This window comes from Crassostrea angulata, chromosome 4, assembly GCF_025612915.1.
Source record: "Crassostrea angulata isolate pt1a10 chromosome 4, ASM2561291v2, whole genome shotgun sequence".
In the NCBI taxonomy this organism is placed as follows: Eukaryota; Metazoa; Mollusca; class Bivalvia; order Ostreida; family Ostreidae; genus Magallana; species Magallana angulata.
The window spans coordinates 42,349,595-42,371,514 of NC_069114.1; the positions used below are offsets into that span (position 1 = coordinate 42,349,595).

Sequence of the window (21,920 nt, forward strand, 5' to 3'; positions counted from 1 at the left end):
ATCACAAAAAAATCAACACTAACCCGCTGTCAAATCATTTTCGCAACTTCTACATCCCGGGTTTAAATTTTGTGTATCACATTGTTTATCTAGGTCAGTGCAGATTAAATGTTTATGTTTCGGATAAAATTGGAAACCTATTTAAAACAATAATGTCGAAAACGTAACTGAATCAACTTAATCTTACAATGTGCAAACAAATACTGAGTCAAATAATTACAAAGTGGTATTTCTTCCCTTTTTAATCATCTCTTATGGTGACAAATTTTGTTCTACATCTGTTTTTAACAATAAAACGAACATTGATAAATATAGCATACAAGAAAGATTAAAATAAAAGTGTTTTCATTGTTTAATGTGACAAAGTTACTTGTTTTATCGTATGCATTTTGTTAATTTGTCTTAAATTGTAAAACCGTTCTATATAGCTCTGTAAATTTTAAGAAAAATACCTTTAATCTAAAGTCTACAATCGAAACACTATTTTCCGTTTTTTCCGACTCTTAATTTTCTACTTTTTAAACCACCTATAGCGAATGATCTCATAGTTTAAAACCGGAATGTAGAAGTTGAGAAAATGATTTGAAAGCGGGTTAGTGGTGATTTGTTTGTAATATATGGATGCATTTATGTTTAAAATGTAGAAATAATAGGTCTGTTACGAAAATTCAGGGAAACTGGAGTCGAAACATGGGTCGAAGTGTAAACCGTCTTTGGTTCCGACATTTACACGTTTTCCAGAATCAAAATATGAGGGTTTGCGAAGAGAAGTGGATGTAGGCTATGCCTGTCCACTTCTCAAAAGAGAATAAAAGAGTGCAAGATGAAGAATTGATGTTGGTTGTGACCTTTACATGTCTCCTTAATCACATGATTTTTAAATGCGCAAAAAATGTAATTCAAAGATAATTTTATAAATACTGGAGATTTTTAGTATAATTTCCTGTACAATCAAAATACCGGTAAAGGGGGTTGTAATGTACAAAGAATAATATAACTGTAATGCAGTGTCAGCTGGCTGTACTTTCTATTGGATCTATGTTATCTAAGGAAGACTAAAAGGATAATAAATAGTATACCATACTTATTTAGGAGACTTTATTCTTCGCATTATAACAATCATATACTATAATGAAAAAAATCCTTTATTAATAATTTTAAATTCTCAGAATTTGGAATTTTGTATATACATCGTACTGTACCCGATATATGTTTTTATATTCACTGCAAACAAACTAGCTCTTATCTGAAATTTTAGCGAATCACATCCACATAAAGAATTCATGAATGTATTTGAGAATGTGCCATAAACCCACAGGAAACTGCAAGTAGTTTCAAAAGTAGGAAGAAATTATTTCAAATTGTGAAACATAAAACCATTTTGTATCGCTGTAAATACAAGAATTGACAAACAACAAATAAAGACTAAATGTTTACACATCATGAACCTTTCATCGAACAGCATTATTGTGGCATAAAAGTACATATCGCAATGTTCTTCATCCCTGATAAAACCTGAACGAAAAGACAATCTAAGAAACATGATTGAGCATTTAAAGAAGCATTGCTATAAACGTAAGACAATAACTGTGTATTCGATTGAGTGTTTTGGGGGAAAGCAGCTTCCCTAAATGAATTACAACACTGAATATTATGCATATCCGTATCTGTATTGCTACATTCAGTAATGTGTTAGATCACATTAACGCAAATCTGTTGAAAATTCAATTTCTACTAAGTATCATACATGTTTAAAGTAATAGAGCTATAAAAGTATATACTTGAAAAAATGAGGAGAATTGTTTCTTACAGGTGGGAAACTGATTGTTATAAAACCAAGACAAAGGTCAATTAGTTAGCCAGCAGTCATTAAGTACGTAACTAGCTGCATGGGTTGTTACATTATAAAGAGAACTCTACCTTTGTAAAGGTCAAGATCTAATAAACGATTTCAGAGTGTTTATTAGATGCTAGATCTATCATAACGTCATAATTGATTTGATATATCTTTTTCCTGTACTTAATGACTACAAGAGAATTATATAGAAAATAAAACATTTCTAGATATTCCATTTAAATCCAATGAAAAATAATGTCTATGTTCAATTTAATGTCATTTTAAAGAAGATGTAAAGAATATTCTATAGGTCTTTTTTAGAGAGTCCTTAGGCATTATATTTCATATGTCAAAGACGAAAAACAACTTTCAGATTTGTAGCTGGTTTTCTTCATATTTCATGACAGTTTAAATCGCGATTTTTTCAAAGCGTTCATCTGAAAATCAATCCCTGGTACACCTTATAAAACTAGGTTTTTTATGAATTACAATCGGAAGAAATTATACATCAAATTTTGGCAAACTGTAGGCACCTTTCATTTACTAGATCTTGACATTAAAACTAGTCATTACAAAGTCGTGAGTCCTCTTTAATTGCGTATGATCTGTACTTGATCTGTTGTCTCCTTTAAACTGTTTACTGCTCGTCCATCCCACATGAGCATAGAATATACGTCACACAATATCCCTAACTGACTTATGTAACTTAATACAAATGATTGCATATATATCAATTTAATAGGAAAGATTAAAGTCTGATGATTTTATGCCGAAAATTTGTTACATAGTGTCAAGAGAGTAAAAATAATACTTATACACTTATAATAAAAGTACAACGAATCCTAAAAAAGGATGTTGTTTATAACGGAAACTTGTTACACATGTTTGAAACGAATGGGCAAAAGAAATCTGCAAAGTTGGATTTCGGCTGTTTATTAGCGTTGCTCATTCTCAGATGTGTTAAAGTATTATGAAAAAGATGTAGATAGAAGACATTGACTTTCACGTTACCTAAGTAGTATTACATTGTGTTGATAGTTTAATGCATACTACAAATCAAAAGTGTTAAAAGTTAATGCACACAATAAATTAAAAGTGTAAAATAAATGTTTTTATTAACTGTAATTATATACCTAATAACTATATAAAATTAAAATAATAAAATTCAAACTTTCAACATTATCTTTTAATGTAGCATCTTCAAAGTAAGCAGACTAAAATTTAATACTAGTATGTACAGTATGGAAAAATAACAATCAATCATTAAACAAGATTTTAGAATAATTTGACAAACATAGAAAATGTAAAAAAAAAACTTAACTGTTGCAGAGACGTTAAAAATGGCCAAGTCACACACATTGGAAATCCGTAGCCAATATGCAAAAATATTATTTCAACGGCCAGTTCTTTCATTGAGTCAATGGTAGGATTTTTAATAATTTTTTATATACTCATGCTTCATTTGATGGTTTTGTTAATGCTCCAAATTGTTTACGTATTTCTTCCTTGTTTAATTTTCCTTCGGAAAAATTTCCTGGACTTAGTTTTTGGACGTCGGGGATAGGCTCGAACTTCACATCTAGAGTATCATTTATATCGGACAAAAACTCAACGGGATTTCCAAAAAACATTGAATTTTTATATTCTTCCAACTTACATGTATCCTGCACGTGAGTGACATAGGTGTCTAAAACCTTCTCTTGATTTTCCAATTTCTCAACAGCAGATGCTTCGTAACTGTGTAAATCGTGCAGATTTTCTGTTAAAATGGCATCAACTAATTCCTTAATTTGACTTGCTTGCTCTTTCATACTGTTTCTCATCAATTCCAAGTTCCCTTTTAATTCCAGTGTTGCATTTCTTGATTCTTTGAGACGAAGACGCGAATTTAAAAGAAATTCATTGCGAATTCTTCGAATTTCCTCAGTGCGTGTTTTGTATTTCTTGGTGTACACTTCTTCAAGATCCAAAAAGCCGTGACCCTCGTGTTCTTTCGTTGTACATAAAGCACAGATCGCTTGTTGGCATTTTTTGCAGCATAGGGACCATCTGATGCTTGGGGTGAACTTTACATGGAACGGAAGAAAACACGAATTTTCTGTCCTCGTATTTGCATACGTCGTGTTTGGCATTATCTGGATGTTTCAGGTGTTCATCTCGACATTTGCCACACATTCGCTTATGACAGGCGTTGCAGTAAAAATCGGAATAACCCCCACAAGTCTGACAGTCCACGTAATGCTGAGACATAGCAATATCAGAAACGCCCGATACGTCTGGTCCTGGGGAAAAAAAATTAGATATTGCTACATCAATAATAATTGTTGAATACCATTTAAAATGCCAATAATATAAAATAGAATGGCGTTTGTTTACGAACGATAAAAAGATACTTAATATATTGCTACGAAGTTTCTGTGCAATTTGTCAACTATTAGCGACCATCAGATTGGTAAAGAATACATGATGTTAAAATGATTTATTAATTAATTAGATTGGTTATAATGTTGTTCAGCATATAGGAAGTAATTATAAATGGTGATTTAATTGACAATTTTTTAAAGATTTTTAATCTTATAAAGAGAGTAAACGCAAAACAAATTAATAAAATTGTTCTACATACAAGTTTTAAACTATTCGGGGGATTCATCAGTTTCTGCTTTGGGTGTATGAAGGTATGAAAATAGCTGGCTTTATTCACATCAAAATCATAAACGGCCCGTTAACACTGCAAACAATATACAATCTCGACCTGGAAAGAGCTTGCATGTACTTGAAAAGAGCTTACATGTATGATAAACTCACCCTGTATAAATCTGTGTTCAGCATTGATCCTGAGAATGATATCAGACACTAGTTTGGACACATCAGTAACTGCCTGTTTGTGACCCGTCACATAAATTTCATTATTACTTCTCTCCAAAACAACAGTCACATCATCTGGGTTGCTGATGGTTAAGGACTTCAACTCACTTAGAACCAAAGGAAATGCCTCTTGTAATGTAGTGTGCTTGCAAACATGTAGAAGATCTAAAAATTTGCTGAGGTTCTCTTTTACTTTTGTTTCCCAATGCCTGGCAATCTTTCGGCAATATATTGTTTCTGGAGTCAAGGTGCATTCTACTGTGAGAGAATTAGATTTGGAATTTTTAGGCCAGATAGGCTTCCCATAAACAGCCTCCAACTGTTTCTCTACTGCCTGCTGATTTGGAGGCGATTTGATAAGGAACTGCAACTTTTTCGGATCAAAGTCAGAAATATCCACGGCAGCAGGGTGCTTGTACCAATCACTCATTGTACAAATTGAAACAGGTGCTCTTGTCTTATATATATATATATATATATATATATATATATATATATATATATATATATATATATATATATATATATATATATATATATCTAAATGAAAAAACATGTCTTTTTTATAAAAATAAGACATTTCAACGATTTGTCTAAAATTTAAAGTAGCCTAGAAATTGCGGCATATGTAGAATTAAATTACCAAGGAAATGAAACTGCAAAATCGAAATCATTTTCTTTGTTAAAAGAGGTGAGGTATGTCAGATTCAGAAAAATCTTCACTGATTCCATTATAATTGATGTTTTTCTATTTTTCTTCATCCAGAATACCTTACGTGGATGAAATTGTATGAAGTGAATTCAAATTAATGGTCAAAATTGATTTTATTTGATTTTTTCTGATGTATTTGTGGAAAGAAAACTAATTTGAAAATTGTCTTAGCATTTTTGCTTAATAAATAATATTCAAGAACTTAGATTGTTATGTATATTTGCAGGGACGTATATACTAAGTACTTAGTATATACGTCCCTGATATTTGTAAATGTAGCATCAAGTGCATTGTTGAAATGAGTAAACAGTGAAATACAATGAACTGTTTGTGTCCTTTATGCAAAAAAAAAAAAAAAAGAAAAGCACTCGGGCAAAAAGTTATAAAATGCTTAAAATAAGTAAAGAATTGTTACGTCATTCAAAAATGTGATTTAATAGGTCTATATTTTACATTTTAGAGTAATTGGACTAATATGACAACAACGTAAACTAAATAGCATTCAAAAAAGCTTTAGTGTGTCAAAGTATATGTTGCCTTTATATATATATCGGTACAGGAAAATATCGGAACGTGTAAAATCTTGAGAAATCTTGCTCATGTTGGTAAAATGTTCTGGTAACGAAGTTATCGTTCTTGTAAGTCAAACAATTTAATTGATAAATCGACTCTGCATAACTTGTAGTTTCTTAGTAGTTGTGTTGAATTAAGTAGAAAGCGCGTCTTTTATTAGAATAAATATCAAAATAAAAGAATAAATATCAAACGAAGGCCCTCAAGTTAAAATACATACCTTACCATCAATTGATTGGTTTTAAGCGTTTTTCAATGTCTTATTACACAATAGATTCCTTTTTAATGATTTTTAAAATACTGTTTCTAAGAAAAAAAGTGTTTTTCCTACCTTTAACTACAAAACCTTTGTAAAGCAGTGGTATTTAAGGTGATAAAAATATCACTGTGCGACACCAATTTGTCGCTTACTTTCGATTTGGAACTATGTCTTCTCTGAGCTTGCTATGGAAGGCTCTGAAGGAAATAAAACGGTATATCGTACACAAATGGAATCACCATGCTCCATGGCTTTATTTTAAAGATTTTTAAAGATTTTTTTCTGTTTATGCAGTGTCCATCGCAATTGAACCCTACAGTCATTATATAATCTACTGGTATATGTTATTAGCACTGGCGTCGGAAGCAAATTGAAAGTGGGGGGGGGGGGCTAGACTAATCCTCAGAAATATTAAGAAAAAAGTAATTCCCTGAATCATGAAATTCCTAATCCGTGGGGGGGGGGGGGGATATATCTATACTTCCAAAAGAAAAAAAAAATTACCCAAATTTGTTTTCCATTTTCCAAAATCATGAAATTCCTAATCCGGGGGGGGGGGGGGGGGGGGGGCTAGTATGCTTCTGAATCCAACTTCTCAATCTTTCAAGGTAAATTTAGGAGCAATAATCTTTCCTGCGAGAAAAAGTGGGGCGGCTGAACCCTATATCATGCTATGTTTCTAATGATTAGGTATAACTTTGCCAAAAAAGGGGGGGGGGGCTAAAACTACATAACTTAACTCAATTGCTATACGAAAAACACCATCTCAGCCATAGGCCGCAATGACTATGCTGACAGTTTCGTGAATTGATCCATTATTGCATCATTTTTACAATTCAATTAAGCAAAAGGCACACTTTTTAAATGCTCAGTATATGTTATGTATTTTCAGCCAATAATAAGAATTGCTGACAATTTCATATACTGTATCTACTGTCCTCACTATATGAATATTGGTACCGTGTATCATCATATAAAAACACAGGTAATCACAGATTACAAAGCTCACCGAGATGAGACATCACCCTTATGAGACTTCGCCTTTATGAGACCACCTTTATCATATTAAATGACAATCAAACTTTATGTTGGATATTCATGGATTCTGTTTTGACACAATATCCTATATCATCTGTTAAAAAATTGTATGATAATCATATGTTCATATGTTAATCAATACAATAACATAAAATTAAATATTGCATCCTATCATATTTACAACATATATCATATAATACAATAAAATACCACAATAAACAATGATGAGATATGATATTCTAACATATGATATGACATTGTAATGTGTTATACGTTATTGTATTTGATCACATAATACAATATCATAATATATAATACAATAAAGTATTATATTACAATATCATATTACATAATACATCATAAAATTGAAACATATGATATTATATTGTATAATATATTATGAAAATGTATGATACTGTATCATTTTTGATACATAATATGATATTGTATCATATGATACAATATAATTTGATAAAACATTGCATCATATCAAATGATACAATATTATTTGATAAAGTAAAATATTATATAATACAATATTATATCATACATATTGTATCATATGATACAATAATATACTTTACAATATCATACTGTAACACTACAATTTCATGTGATGTGATAATATATCATATTAAAAACCAATATCATATTATACAATATCGTTTGATACAATATTATATAATATAACAGTATCATATTATACAATTTCAAGTGATATAATTCTATTTTACAGAAACTAATATCATATTATACAATATTGTATGATACGATATTATAGAATATAAAATATTGTATCATAGGATACAATATTATATTTTGCAATTTCTTGTGTAATAGTATCATGTGATAAAATAATAAATTAATAATACTATATTATATTATACAATATTGTATCATAATATACAATTCTATACATAACAATATCATGATACAATATCATAACATAAAATATCAAAAAAATTGATACAATATCATATCGTATCATATAACTTTTTATAATATTACATATGATATTATTTTGTATCATATTAAACAATATTGTTTCATACCATACAATACTATATCATAGGAATCATGTTATATTATTTATCAACAAACACATCTATCTATCGAGCAGGTTTGAGTGAGGTAGGAGATTTCTTTAGCATCCTTGATAATGGAGATCAGGCTCTGCATCTGAAGCAACCTCTGCGTTTCATTTATAATCTAGTTAAATCAACTATGCAAGCTATCATCTATAAAACATGTGACCTGTTCCAAAAAAACTAAACCTCATCCAGCATCCGAAACCTATGGCTCAGATTCAGCATTCAAGCCTGTCAGGTGCATCAGTATACATAAGACGCATCTCCATGCAAGTTTGGTGAAGTTCAGACCAGTAATAACTAAGATATCATCATCAGAGGGCACTAGCAATTAAAACCTTAACCTGCTCCAGCATCCGCAACCTTTGGCTCAGATTCAACATCCATGCCTGTCAGGTGCATCTGTATCATAAGACACACCATCCATTCAAGTTTGGTGAAGTTAGAACCTGTAATAACTAAGATATATTTATTAGCATCCTTGATAATGGAGATCAAGCTCTGCATCTGAAGCTTCCTCTGTGATTCATTCATATTACAGTTTAATCAACTATGCAAGTTTGAAATAGTACTATTATCTATTAAACATGTGACCTGTTCCAAAAAACTTAACCATATCCAGCATCTGAAACCTATGGCTCAGACTCAGCATTCAAGCCTGTCAGGTGCATCAGTATCATAAGACGCACCATCCATGAAAGTTTGGTGATGTTAGGAGAAATAATAACTTAGATATAATCATCAGAGGGCACCTGCAACAAAAACTTTAACCAGCTCTAAAAACCTTAACCTCCTTCAGCATCTGTTACCTATAGCTCAGATTCAGCACCCAAGCTTGCCTGGTGCATCAGTATCATATAAGACGCACCATCCATGCCATCGTCGGAAACCCACGGTCGGTCTCGCTTCTCTTACCTAGGTAAGAGATGCGAGACCGACCGTGGGTTTCCGACGATGCATCCATGCAAGTTTGGTGAAGTATGGACCAGCAGTAACTTAGATATTGCTATCAAAGGGCACCTGCAACAAAAACTTTAACCTGCTCCAAAAACCTTAACCTCCTCCAGCATCCGAAACCTATAGCTCAGATTCAGCACTCAAGCCTGTCTGGTGCATCAGTATCATAAGACACACCATCCATGCAAGTTTGATGAAGTACGGACCTGCAGTAACTTAGATATTGCTATCAAAGGGCACCTGCAACAAAAACTTTAACCTGGTCCAACAACTTTAACCTCCTCCAGCATCTGAAATTTAGGACTCAGATTCAGCATCCAAGTCTTTCAAGTCCATAAGTAGGTCCAGATGCATCATCCATGCAAGTTTGGTGAAGATAGGACAAGTAATAGCTTAGATACAGGACCTGCAACAAAAACTTTAACCAGGTCCGGACGCCGACGCCGAGGGTATAGCATAAGCTCCCCCTGACTTCGTCTCGGTGAGCTAAAAAAACCGTATCATCATGTTACATGAAGGCAACTATGGCGTTCCATACGAATTTTTGTATGCGTATTACAAAGAAAAAAGAACCAATTGGTTATCAAAACGTGTTCAATCAAAATACCTGTATTTTAAAAAAAAATGCAAAAGAAAATCCGTGAAATGAAAATGTTTCTTACTAAGCTCAAGTGTCAATTTTATGTAAGAATCAAAATTGAAGAGGGGCTCTGGTTCCGCATTGTCACCAATTTTCTTTATATTTCCATGACGAATACAACTACATGTTGGTGTAAAAACATACAGACAGTTAAAATTGGTTACTGGTGGTTACCGCTGTCATGAAAGCCGAGGCTATTTAAAATGGAAAAGTTGTGTGTATAGCTACTTTGAGTCGATATAACGTTTTTTCACTCATATACTAGTAAACCATCCAAGATATAAAGCAATCTTTAAAATCTTTTCAATGTTCTTTAGTATTGAGAAGATAACTTAGAGAATATCACATTATATTTACATCCATTATGTATTTTCCCCTCTATTTCTTGAGCAAACCAATTGTGGTCCATAGCCCTATCGAAACTGACAGGACTTAAATCTACACGGTTCAGTTCTAACCAGTTTATCAATCGTGGTCGAAAAATAATTAAGCCTATAAAGAATCACGGACAACACGAAATAATCACGATGTTAGATCGAAATTTCCATACATGCATATTATATATTAAAATTGTCACCCATTTCTTTGGTACCAAAGCCCAAAAATAGGGAAAATAAAGAATTTACTTAAGGTGATTTTGATAGATTAAGATTCATGATTTTAACAATTTTAGCGAATGTTTTGTTTCTATTTAAGAAAAACAACCTAATTATTTTTCATTACTTAATAAAAGAAACATTGTTATGCAACACAGATGTTGTTAAATTGAAGTAAACGAAGCATAAAAAATCATGCAGCAATTTGTACTTTTTGAAAAAGTCATAGCAGTTAACGCAACATTTAATTTAAGGACATCCATTTTTTTTTCAAAACAATATAACCCAATTATATCATACCTCAGAATAATACCATATTCCTTATTTTTGCTCTCTATTGCATATCCATGCAAGTGAATTAAAAATCCATGATTAGCATTTTGATGTTCATTCAAATGAAAAAAATCAAAACAATCTTTAGAACTTCTGTTATGTACCATGGCAACGCCTCTAAAACATGCATTTCTGCACTTTTTATTAGGTGGTTTGGAAACTAACCTTATATAATATATTCGATGCTGGAAACTCTTAATTTTTTGTCATTTCTCATGTCAGACCCTGATATAAGCTATAAAATGCCCTTTTTATCTTTTCCGTGTGACCATGGCAACGGGATCATGTAGCAACAGTTAAAACTAAAAGCTTTTCTACAAGTCAAATATAACCAGAGACATGTTATTTATGTCTCTGAAATAACCAAACTGTAAAAAAATTGTTTGATATTTACATAAATAGATCTTTTAAGTTTTTTTATCATCTATAATTAGTGTATGAAAATGAAAACTCTGAATGACTGTCACAAATCTTCTAAAACCTTTAAATTGCAAGATAATATTAAATGTCAAAAAATTCATAGTGCTTTGTCTGGGCTAGATTTTTGAGATATGTACCAGGGTTTAGTATCTTTCAAAATAAAAATATTTGTCTCAGAATTTTTGACAATACATTTGTTTTCTATCATACAATAAAAATTAAGGTCCACATCCATTTCAAGTTGGGGTCAATCACATCCATAATGCAGATTAAACATATCTGAGTGTGCATGTGTTGGGGATGTCTATAAAACTAATAAGGAACTGCACAACAAAGGAAACAATCTTATTTTTATTTCAAAATGTAAATCAATAAAGAACCTTAACTTTCAATATTGCTGTAAATAATTCAAATTTCAAATAAAAAATATATACATGTTGTTGACTAACTTAAACTTACAAGATGACACATTTAAAAATATTTAAAAGAACATGTACATGTAGCATAATAATGGCATTGATATATATGATATCACAGTGTTCATTATACCTGAGACAGATCCAATATCTAAATTCATTTCATCATAGGAATACATGATGCACAAATTTATCATATGAGGAAAAAACATAGGTAATCATAGATTACTAAGCTCACCGAGACGGAGCATCACCCTTATGAGACATCACCTTTATAAGACCACCTTTATCATTTTATATGAAAATCATACTTTATGATCTTGGATATTCATGGATTCTGTTTTGACAAAATATCGTATATCATCTGATAAAATTTTTTATGATAATCATATGTTCATATGTTAATCAATACAATGATATAAAATGAAATATTGCATCATGTCATATTTATAATATATATCATATAATACAATAAAATACCGTAATAAACAATAATGAGATATGATATTGTAACGTATGATTTGACATTGTATTGTGTTATACCTTATTGTATTTGATCACATAATACAATATCATAAAATATAATACAATATAGTATTATATTACAATATCATATTACATAATACAACATAACATTGAAACATGATATTATATTGTATAATATAGTATGATATTGTATTAAATGACACTGAAACATATTTGATACATTATATGATATTATATCATATAATACAATATAATTTGATTCCAACATTGTATCTTATCAAATGATACAATATTATGTGATAAAGTAAAATATTATAAAATACATTATTATATTATACATATTGTATCATATGACACAATAATATATATTACAATATCATATAATACAATTTCATGTGATATGATAATATATCATATAAACCAATATCATATCATACAATATCGTATGATACAATATTATATAATATTACAATATCATATTATACAATTTCATGTGATATAATTCTATATTACTGAAACCAATATCATATTATACAATATTGTATGATACAATATTATAGAATATACAATATTGTATCATAGGATACAATATAATATTTTGCAATATCTTATGTAATTGTATCATGTGATAAAATAATAAATTAAAAATACAATATAATATTATACAATATTGTATCATAATATACAATACTATACATAACAATATCATGATACAATATCATATAAAATATAAAAAAAATTGATACAATATCATATCGTATCATATAACTTTTTATGATATAACATAAGATATCATATTGCATCATATCAAACAATATTGTTTCATATCATACAATACTATATCATAGGAATCATGTTATATCATTTATCAACAAACACATCTATCTATCGAGCTGGTTTGAGTGAGGTAGGAGATTTCTTTAGCATCCTTGATAATGGAGATCAGGCTCTGCATCTGAAGCAACCTCTGCATTTAATTTATAATAAAGTTAAATCAACTATGCAAGCTATCATCTATAAAACATGTGACCTGTTCCAAAAAACTAAACCTCATCCAGCATCCGAAACCTATGGCTCAGATTCAGCATTCAAGCCCATCAGGTGCATTGGTATCATAAGACGCATCATCCATGCAAGTTTGGTGAAGTTTGGACCAGTAATAACTAAGATATCATCATCAGAGGGCACTAGCAATTAAAACCTTAACTTCCACCAGCATCCGCAACCTATGGCTCAGATTCAGCATCTATGCCTGTCAGGTGCATCTGTATCATAAGACACACCATCCATTAAAGTTTGGTGAAGTTAGGACCTGTAATAACTAAGATTTATTTTTTAGCATCCTTGATAATGGAGATCAAGCTCTGCATCTGAAGCTACCTCTGCGATTCATTCATATTACAGTTAAATCAACTATGCAAGTTTGAAATAGTACTATCATCTATTAAACATGTGACCTGTTCCTAAAAACTTAACTTTATCCAGCATCCGAAACCAGACTCAGCATTCAAGCCTGTCAGGTGCATCAGTATCATAAGACACACCATCCATGGAAGTCTGGTGAAGTAAGGACAAGTAATAACTAAGATATCATCATCAGAGGGCACCTGTTTCAAAAACTTTATTTAACCAGCTCTTAAAACCTTAACCTCCTCCAGCATCCGAAACCTATTGCTCAGATTCAGCATTCAAGCTTGTCAGGTGCATCAGTATCATAAGACGCACCATCCATACAAGTTTGGTGAAGTTAGGACCAGTAGTAACTAAGATATAATCATCAGAGGGCACCTGCAACAAAAACTTTAACCAGCTCTAAAAACCTTAACCTCTTCCAGCATCCGAAACCTATTGCTCAGATTCAGCATTCAAGCTTGTCAGGTGCATCAGTATTATAAGACGCATCATCCATACAAGTTTGGTGAAGTTAGGACCAGTAGTAACTTAGATATTGCTATCAATGGGCACCCGCAACAAAAACTTTAACCTGCTCCAAAAACCTTAACCTCCTCCAGCATCCGAAACCTATAGCTCAGATTCAGCACTCAAGCCTGTCTGGTGCATCAGTATCATAAGGCACACCATCCATGCAAGTTTGGTGAAGTACGGACCAGCAGTAACTAAGATATTGCTATCAAAGGGCACCTGCAACAAAAACTTTAACCTGGTCCAACAACCTTAACCTCCTCTAGCATCTGAAATTTAGGACCCAGATTCAGCATCCAAGTCTTTCAAGTCCATAAGTAGGTCCAGATGCATCATCCATGCAAGTTTGGTGAAGATAGGACAAATAATAGCTTAGATACAGGACCTGCAACAAAAACTTTAACCAGGTCTGGACGCCGACGCCGACGCCGATGCCACCGCCGACGCCGACGCCGAGGGTATAGCATAAGCTCTCCTTGACTTCGTCTCGGTGAGCTAAAAATCAATTTCTCTTAATTGAAATAGTAATTAAAATAGTGTACTTATCTCGTATATGTGATTGTGTAAATCATGCATCACCATTCTTATTTAAATAAAAACATATTTTGCGTGTGTATATGGATGGATTTCAAAATAATCATACCTAATCTCCATTTATCTTTGTTATAACAGTAACTTGCCCTTAAAATTCGAACATGGATTTCACAAGGTACGACAAATTTATACTTAATATGATAATTAAGCATACTGATGCTCAATCTCCTAGAGGAGTTAGATAACTGGGCTTTGAGAGGTATGGTAGTCAGCAGTTCCTTTCCTCTGGTGGAAAGTATGGAACACCAAGGATGTCAAATATTTCCTTCTCGGACTTTGCTGGCAATGATTTTCTCTGGAATGATAACGTAAAATTCATTGACATAAAATCCAAAGTACAATTGAAATTCAAATACTAAGAAATCAATTCAGAACCACTACAGGTTTTAGAATCTGTTTTAATAGCCTTGAAGAAGATCTCCAAAGTAGATTTAATTATGATGTTTTGCACTTTGAGTTTGGTATGAACGAGTTTAAATGCAGGTTAAAAAAGTTCATGGTGTAGAACAGACTTCACCAATAGAAACCAATGACCAGTCTTACATTTACTTACTGGCCATTGACCAACTCAAAGAACTTTTTTCAGTTTCATTCTATGCCCTATTCTGCTAACCTCCACAATTTAATGAAGGAAATTTCATTTCTTGCTTAAATGGAGACTTATGCCCTTGAATACTGTAAAAATCTTAAATCTGGTGTTTACAAAACCAGTATTTGGCGGATATGATTTTTAAACAAGTTAGATTTGATTTATTGAATTTCTGAATGTACCTATTAATCTACATATATATTTGACATTTGGGGATGTACTTGATTTATCGTAGGCTGTTTTCCACCAAAAACGCTAAAAAGAATACACAATCGAATGTGATATGTCTACAGAAGTAGAATGTTTTACATCATACCATATTTGTTTAATATCTTGAAAAAGAAGCTTGTTTTTCTTTTGGTGGATTAATGAATATTAATGAAACCAAGATAAAGACCACTTAGTTAACCAATAGTCATCGGTAATCATTTGACAAGCTCAGTTGTTTCATTATAAAGTGAACTCTACCTTTGTTAAATCATAAAGCCCATGACTAGTCATAGCATAGTTGTGAGTCCTCTTTGCGTATGTTCTGATGTCTCGGTTAAACTGCTTACTCCCCGTCCAGCCAACAAGTGCATAGAAATACTGGTCATACGGAGCTATAATTAGATCAACCCGACGTGCAATCCAGCTTCGAGGCTGTGCAGCGATGTCTTCTGGAGATAATTCATCAGTTTTTAATTTCTTTTTGACCGGTTCTGAATCTTCAACACTATTCAAATCAGAGGAAACATTTTCTCCTTCATCACTAAAGAATTCCTCTTCAGAAATACTCTTCCGCCACTTCTTTGGGAACTTGATTATGCCAATCCACTTTTCGAAATGATCCAGTTGATTATTCTTTGTGCGTTTTGACTCGGAATACATAGCTTCCTCCGTGTAGGTGCTTCTGTTCCACTTCCCACACAAAATCAGGTTCTTGCTCTCCAACACAGATAGGAGCCGAGGCAGAAAACCGACTTCTTTCCCCTTTGATTGGTGCGTAAATAATAAATCTATATCATGTCCATGAGTTTTACCCCTAAAATGGAGAAAGAAAACACAAATCAAATATTTATAGGGTGTACGTTAACGTACAAGTACCGGTAACACCACCAGAAGATCCTGACTGGAGAATCTACTTTCAAGATTACATGTATTGCAAAGATTGCTACAATAGAAAACAGACTAGGATTTTAAAAGGCTGGAGCCTATTATTAACTTAGCTTTTCTACCAATGGATACATATGTCAAATGTAAATATTAAATCTACAAGGCTATCAAGGTACATTCAAGCATTTTTGAATTTTAATAACCAAGTGCTGTTTACTATTTTCAGTAAGGAACCAGATATGGGTTCTGTATACCGCTTAAATCCTCCACAAAGTTCTACTGAAATGCCAGGGAGAATAGTTTCACACTGATGCTTGATAAACTTTGTGAAGTTGTCTGCTTCCAAGCGAGTAACCAACTCCACCAATTCCTTGTGAAAGGCCAACCCTGTATCAGAGAAATGACATGTCTGTATTGACATAATAATGAAAAAAACTTTAAAAATAGGTTTTTCTTGTTTTGCTGATAAATCAGCTTAATTAGTAGATTATGTTATAAAATGCAATTTTTAGTTTTTAACCTTATGTTTAACTTTTAAAAGTCTGTGACAGAATTTATACAATTTAGACAGCGAAATTGTAAAATTATATACTATGTAATAAAAAAGACTCAATAGTTCATGTTGTAGAGTAATTTGTCTACAAAATCATTAGCCCTACCAAATCTTAGTCTCCAGTCTCCTTTAGTATAATTCTGTTTAACCTCATCCACCGTCGTCCATCCCTTTTCGATCCACTCCTGTGCAGTTTTTGTACCAGCTCCAAATACCTTTGTGAAAATCTACAACCACAGTCATAAACATATTATGTTATAATGCATAAATTCTTTTGTTATACTTTCATGTTAAATACTGAAATCTGATTGGTTAAGACGCAGTTCATAATCCTTTCTATTACCCTCAGCATTAGCAACGCACTTAGCAAAGGGTAACATTATATAAATAGTGCCTGTTTGGGAGGGTAACAGTTGAAATTGACACCCCGAGAAAACCATTGTCAACCGACGCGAAGCGGAGGTTGACAATGGTTTTCGAGGGGTGTCAATTTAAACTGTTATTCTCCCAAACAGGCACTATTTATTTTGTTATACTGAATGTCTTTTTTAAAATTTTTAAGAAAATTTTACTGCTTTTATATAGGAATAACGTGAATTCTACAGCGAACCGTACGTGCATAATTTTCGCGCATGTAACATTTTTTAATGTTACCCGTTGCCAAGTGCGTTGCTAACGCTGAGGGTAATAGTAAATATTATTAACTGCGTCTTAACCAATCAGATTTCAGTATTTAATATGAAAGTATAACAATAAAAATTGTTACATGCGCGAAAATTATGCGCGTACGGTTCGCTGTAGAATTCACGTTATTCCTATATGAAAGCAGTAAAATTTTCTTAAAAATAAGACATTCAGTATAACAAAATAAATAGTGCCTGTTTGGGAGGATAACAGTTTAAATTGACACCCCTCGAAAACCATTGTCAACCTCCGCTTCGCGTCGGTTAACAATGGTTTTCTCGGGGTGTCAGTTTCAACTGTTACCCTCCCAAACAGGCACTATTTATATACTACATGTACCACATTTATCAATTATTTTTCTCAAATCATGTTCTTTCTCTCATACTTATACCTTCATTTTCTTATACCAAGGATCATTTCTGACTTTCTCTACTTCATCACTGGTGCCATGGTCCAGGATACTCTGACATTATATAAATATACATCCTATATCAAAATTGAATATTATTCTTTTTTCACTGGTAATTGTTAAATTCTAGGTATACTGAGACTATGATGTATTCTCTGGAACTTTGATATGTACATGTGAAAACCTAAGGTGTTTTATGGATTTAGACCTTAAAGTTATTAAATAGACTCAATTTATAATTGAAATTACCGGTGTACATGTATACTGGCTCTGTGATGCAATCTCTGGAACTTTGTTACATGTACATGGTTTGTCATTTTAAACTGATTAATGGACTCATTTTACAGTCGAAATTATTCTTTGAAAGAATACCTGCAGAACCTTCTGAACATGTTTACCAACATCTTTGGCCCCCTTCAGTTGGTCGATGTTTGTCAGAGGAAACTTGAGGCTCTTAAGGACACAGGAGGCCCGTCTCCATGCCAATGCCCTCATGTAATTGTCATCTCCCTCCCTCATCTCAGCATAGTCTTGGAGGAGCTCCATCGCCTCCTACATAGTATTGCTGTTTAGATTTGTACATGTGTATCAAAGCTTTATTGACCCTTGACCTTCATAGGAGCATATATTTCATGTAATGTACAGTACATTTTATCAAACCAATGCAATTTTAACCTTAATGACATTCATAACTTAAATCATAAGCAATGATTAATAACTCTTAAGGTTTCTCTGCCCTTGATGTTTTTATGGTGTAATCCATGTAATTTTTATTTAAATTTGAAGATTAGTATGTTAACAATCAAATTGAAATTAAATATTGGTATGTTGCAAATATTTTGTTCATGCTGTAGGAGCTTACACAAGTACACTATCAGGACAATTATGGCGTTGACTGCTCTCCAATTAAATATCACATTTCTTTTTACTGATTTCTATATAATAAAGCAATCTATTAAAGAAATTAATTGCAATCCTCTATTTTATGTATTTTAACATTTTAAGGCCATTCAAACTAGCCAGTTTGAAAGCTATCAGATTTACAGTGCATTTTGATACAATTTTTCAACCATAAATAAGAACAGTTTAGCAACATAAAACATCTATAAGTTTTAAATAATGGTTCAAACTCACTGAAAATTATTACATTTGTAATTCATGACATGTCCTATCTGGCAAAAAAAATGTTTACCTTGCCGGGTAAAAAATTATGAATTTTTGTCTCTGTCAAGTTTGCTAACAATGACGTCACGCAACAACCGAACGACCTTAAATCATTATAAAGTAGATAAATATAATCAAATATTAAAATAAATTTACCAAAAATTTTTTATCGAGCTTAAAGAAAGGAGCAGTAAGAAAAATTAATAGTTAAATGTACACATAAATTACAAACAAATAACCTTGAGTTGTAGCATACCACTACATATTAATGTAAATTTTATAGCCTACACAGAACCTTGAGTTGTAGTATGCTACACGTAAATTACAAACACATAACCTTGAGTTGTAATATTTTGTTACATGTACATGTACATGTATGCACACAGAGCATTGAGTTGTAGTATACCATTACATGTAAATTTTATAAACAAAAACTTGAGTTGTAGTATACCATTACATGTAAATGTATATATATCTGTACACAGAACCTTTAGCTGTAGTACACCATTACACGTAAATGTAAATAACATTTACAGAACCTTGAGTTACAATATTCCATCATATGTACATATTCATGTATTCACATAGAACCTTGAGTTGTGGTAATCCATTACATGTACATGTCTGCACAGAGAGCCTTGGTTGTAGTATACCATTACATGTAAATGTAACTTATGTAAACAGAACCTCAAGTTGTAATATATCATTACATGTAAATGTAAATTATGTACACAGAACCTTGAGTTGTAATATACCATTACCAGAACATGTAAATGTAAATTACGTGAACAGAGACTTGAGATGTAGCATGCCATTACATGTAAATGTAAATTACATACGCAGAACTGTAGTTGTAGTAAGTAAACTACTTACACAGAACCTTGAGTTGTGGTGTTTGAGGGGAGTGGATCTCTGACAGGAGTACTCTGGGACAGGACTCTGCACTGTGGGCTCTGATGCTTGATTACACTCCACCTACACAAGAAGTAATTAATGCATCTACAGGATAGACATAGTTTTATCATGGCTGAAATGAGAAATGCAGAACATTCACAGATTTATGAATATAATAAAATTACATCATGAATTTGAGCTTCAATATATAAGGCAATGGTAATGAATGTGAGATTTATATTCATCAATCTTTCTTTTTTGCAGATAATGCCTAGAAGGTACATGTACATTATTTCATTGCTATACATTTTTGTACTAAATAAATGACAATACAAGTAGAAAGGCTAAGCCAACATCTACACCAAATATGTTTGTACTGATGAAAATTAAGATGCATATCCCACATAATAAAGACCAAAATAAAGACTGACAAAATTTCTGAAAAGCTATCTGGAAAAGAACAATTTGCAGATAATATTGTAGATTCCTTATTAAAAGCAAGACTTATTATCCGCATAAAATTGGGAAAGGCAAAGAACAGTTTGCAGATAATATTGTAGATTCCTTATTAAAAGCAAGACTTAATATCCGCATAAAATTGGGAGAAGCAACCCTTGCTGATTTTAAAATCTTGCTCTTATTTTTCAAAATCAAATTCGAAATGATTAAACTCACAGCATCGCCTTCTTGAGCAATCACATGTTTGTCTTGGACTGGGACTGGTTCTCTTGCTTTGATGCTGTCCGTGAACCAGCTGACTTTCAGAAGTCGAGTGTGCTGAGGAAGCTCTGTAAGCTTTAGCACCTTCATGGCCTGGGCAGCTGTCTCGTATTCAGTTATTATGTGGGTGACACTGTCTCTGCAATATTGAAAATTAATAACGAATCCCATGAATGTCCTAGCTCTCTCTCTCTCTCTCTGTCTTAGCCTTCAGTTTCTACATCAATTTTTAAATTTTGTGGGGGTTTTTTTCATGTTATTACTTGAGGAAAGTTTGCAACCAAAAGATATACAATTTTTCAATATACAGTGTCTCAATATACAGTGTATCTGCCATTTATAGAATATGCATAATATGCTATATATAATGTGTCAAAAAAAGTACTGTATACAGGGAAATATTTGCCCCCATTTTATTTTCGCCCCTTTCGCTCTCATTGTCAGTGGGTGAAATTAAGACTGGGCAAAATAAAGACAGGGCGAAAATGTTTGAAAGTGTAAAAGGGCGAAAATTACACAGGGCAAAAATAACCCTGTAAACAGTATTAGAGTTAATTCACTAATGTAACTCAATCCTTAAAAGACTAAGTACTTGAATTCTTCTGCCATTATAAAGTGGTGTCGCAATGCAGCTTTCATCATGTCTTTGTATCTTTGTTTCTGAATCTTTTGTGGCATGATGTATACCACCACTTTCTGGGAATCCCCCATACTTTATCCTCAGAAACCTCAGGGTCTCTCGTTTGGGCTTTCTGGCTCTCGCAGATTCATCTACAATATTTTACAATTTATTATCACCTGATAACAAAATACTAAATGGCTAAGTATTCAATGAAAACATCTATATTTTCTTTGTCACTAAATTCACAAGCAGTCATAAAAATTCAACTCAAGTCAGAGACATAAATAACGTCTATGGTCAAACCAACAAACACATTAAAAGCAACCACTTTAAAATCAACTTCCATTCAACTTCCAAAGCTAACTAATAGAGTTCACTGAAGCCTGTTTGTGCAATCGGCGCGAAAGTAGAACCTCAATTCGGAATATTGTTGTTCTCTTTTACCGTTTTGTT

At 32.3% G+C, this 21,920-nt stretch overlaps 1 protein-coding gene and 1 pseudogene across 2 annotated transcripts; both read right to left on the reverse strand.

Moving 5' to 3' along the window:
- Positions 1–3,001: 3,001 nt before the first annotated feature.
- Positions 3,002–6,416, reverse strand: LOC128181273 (uncharacterized; annotated as a pseudogene).
- Positions 6,417–14,698: 8,282 nt separating this feature from the next.
- LOC128181274 (DNA-directed DNA/RNA polymerase mu-like) lies at positions 14,699–21,869 on the reverse strand. Of its 2 annotated transcripts, none has more exons than XM_052849613.1 (10): positions 21,796–21,869; positions 21,438–21,616; positions 20,801–20,984; positions 20,105–20,206; positions 18,440–18,619; positions 18,050–18,121; positions 17,081–17,201; positions 16,676–16,808; positions 15,795–16,350; positions 14,699–15,032 (listed from the first exon to the last, which is right to left on the reverse strand). In XM_052849613.1, the coding sequence occupies exons 2-10, from the start codon at positions 21,554–21,556 to the stop codon at positions 14,946–14,948; spliced, it is 1,554 nt and encodes a 517-aa protein (XP_052705573.1). In that variant the 5' UTR covers positions 21,557–21,616; positions 21,796–21,869; the 3' UTR covers positions 14,699–14,945. The 2 variants fall into 2 exon arrangements, with proteins under 2 accessions (XP_052705573.1, XP_052705572.1); XM_052849612.1 differs by having other exon boundaries at positions 21,779–21,843.
- Positions 21,870–21,920: the final 51 nt, after the last annotated feature.

What these genes read in the sequence shown, in the direction of transcription:
- LOC128181274 (XM_052849613.1), bottom strand. Translation starts at nt 21,556, where the DNA reads ATGGGGGATTCCCAGAAAGTGGTGGTATACATCATGCCACAAAAGATT. An exon ending in TTGCTCAAGAAGGCGATGCT is followed by an intron (nt 20,207 to 20,800) that starts GTGAGTTTAATC and finishes CTTCTTGTGTAG; the next exon opens with GTGGAGTGTAATCAAGCATC. An exon ending in AGACTGGAGACTAAGATTTG is followed by an intron (nt 16,809 to 17,080) that starts GTAGGGCTAATG and finishes TCTCTGATACAG; the next exon opens with GGTTGGCCTTTCACAAGGAA.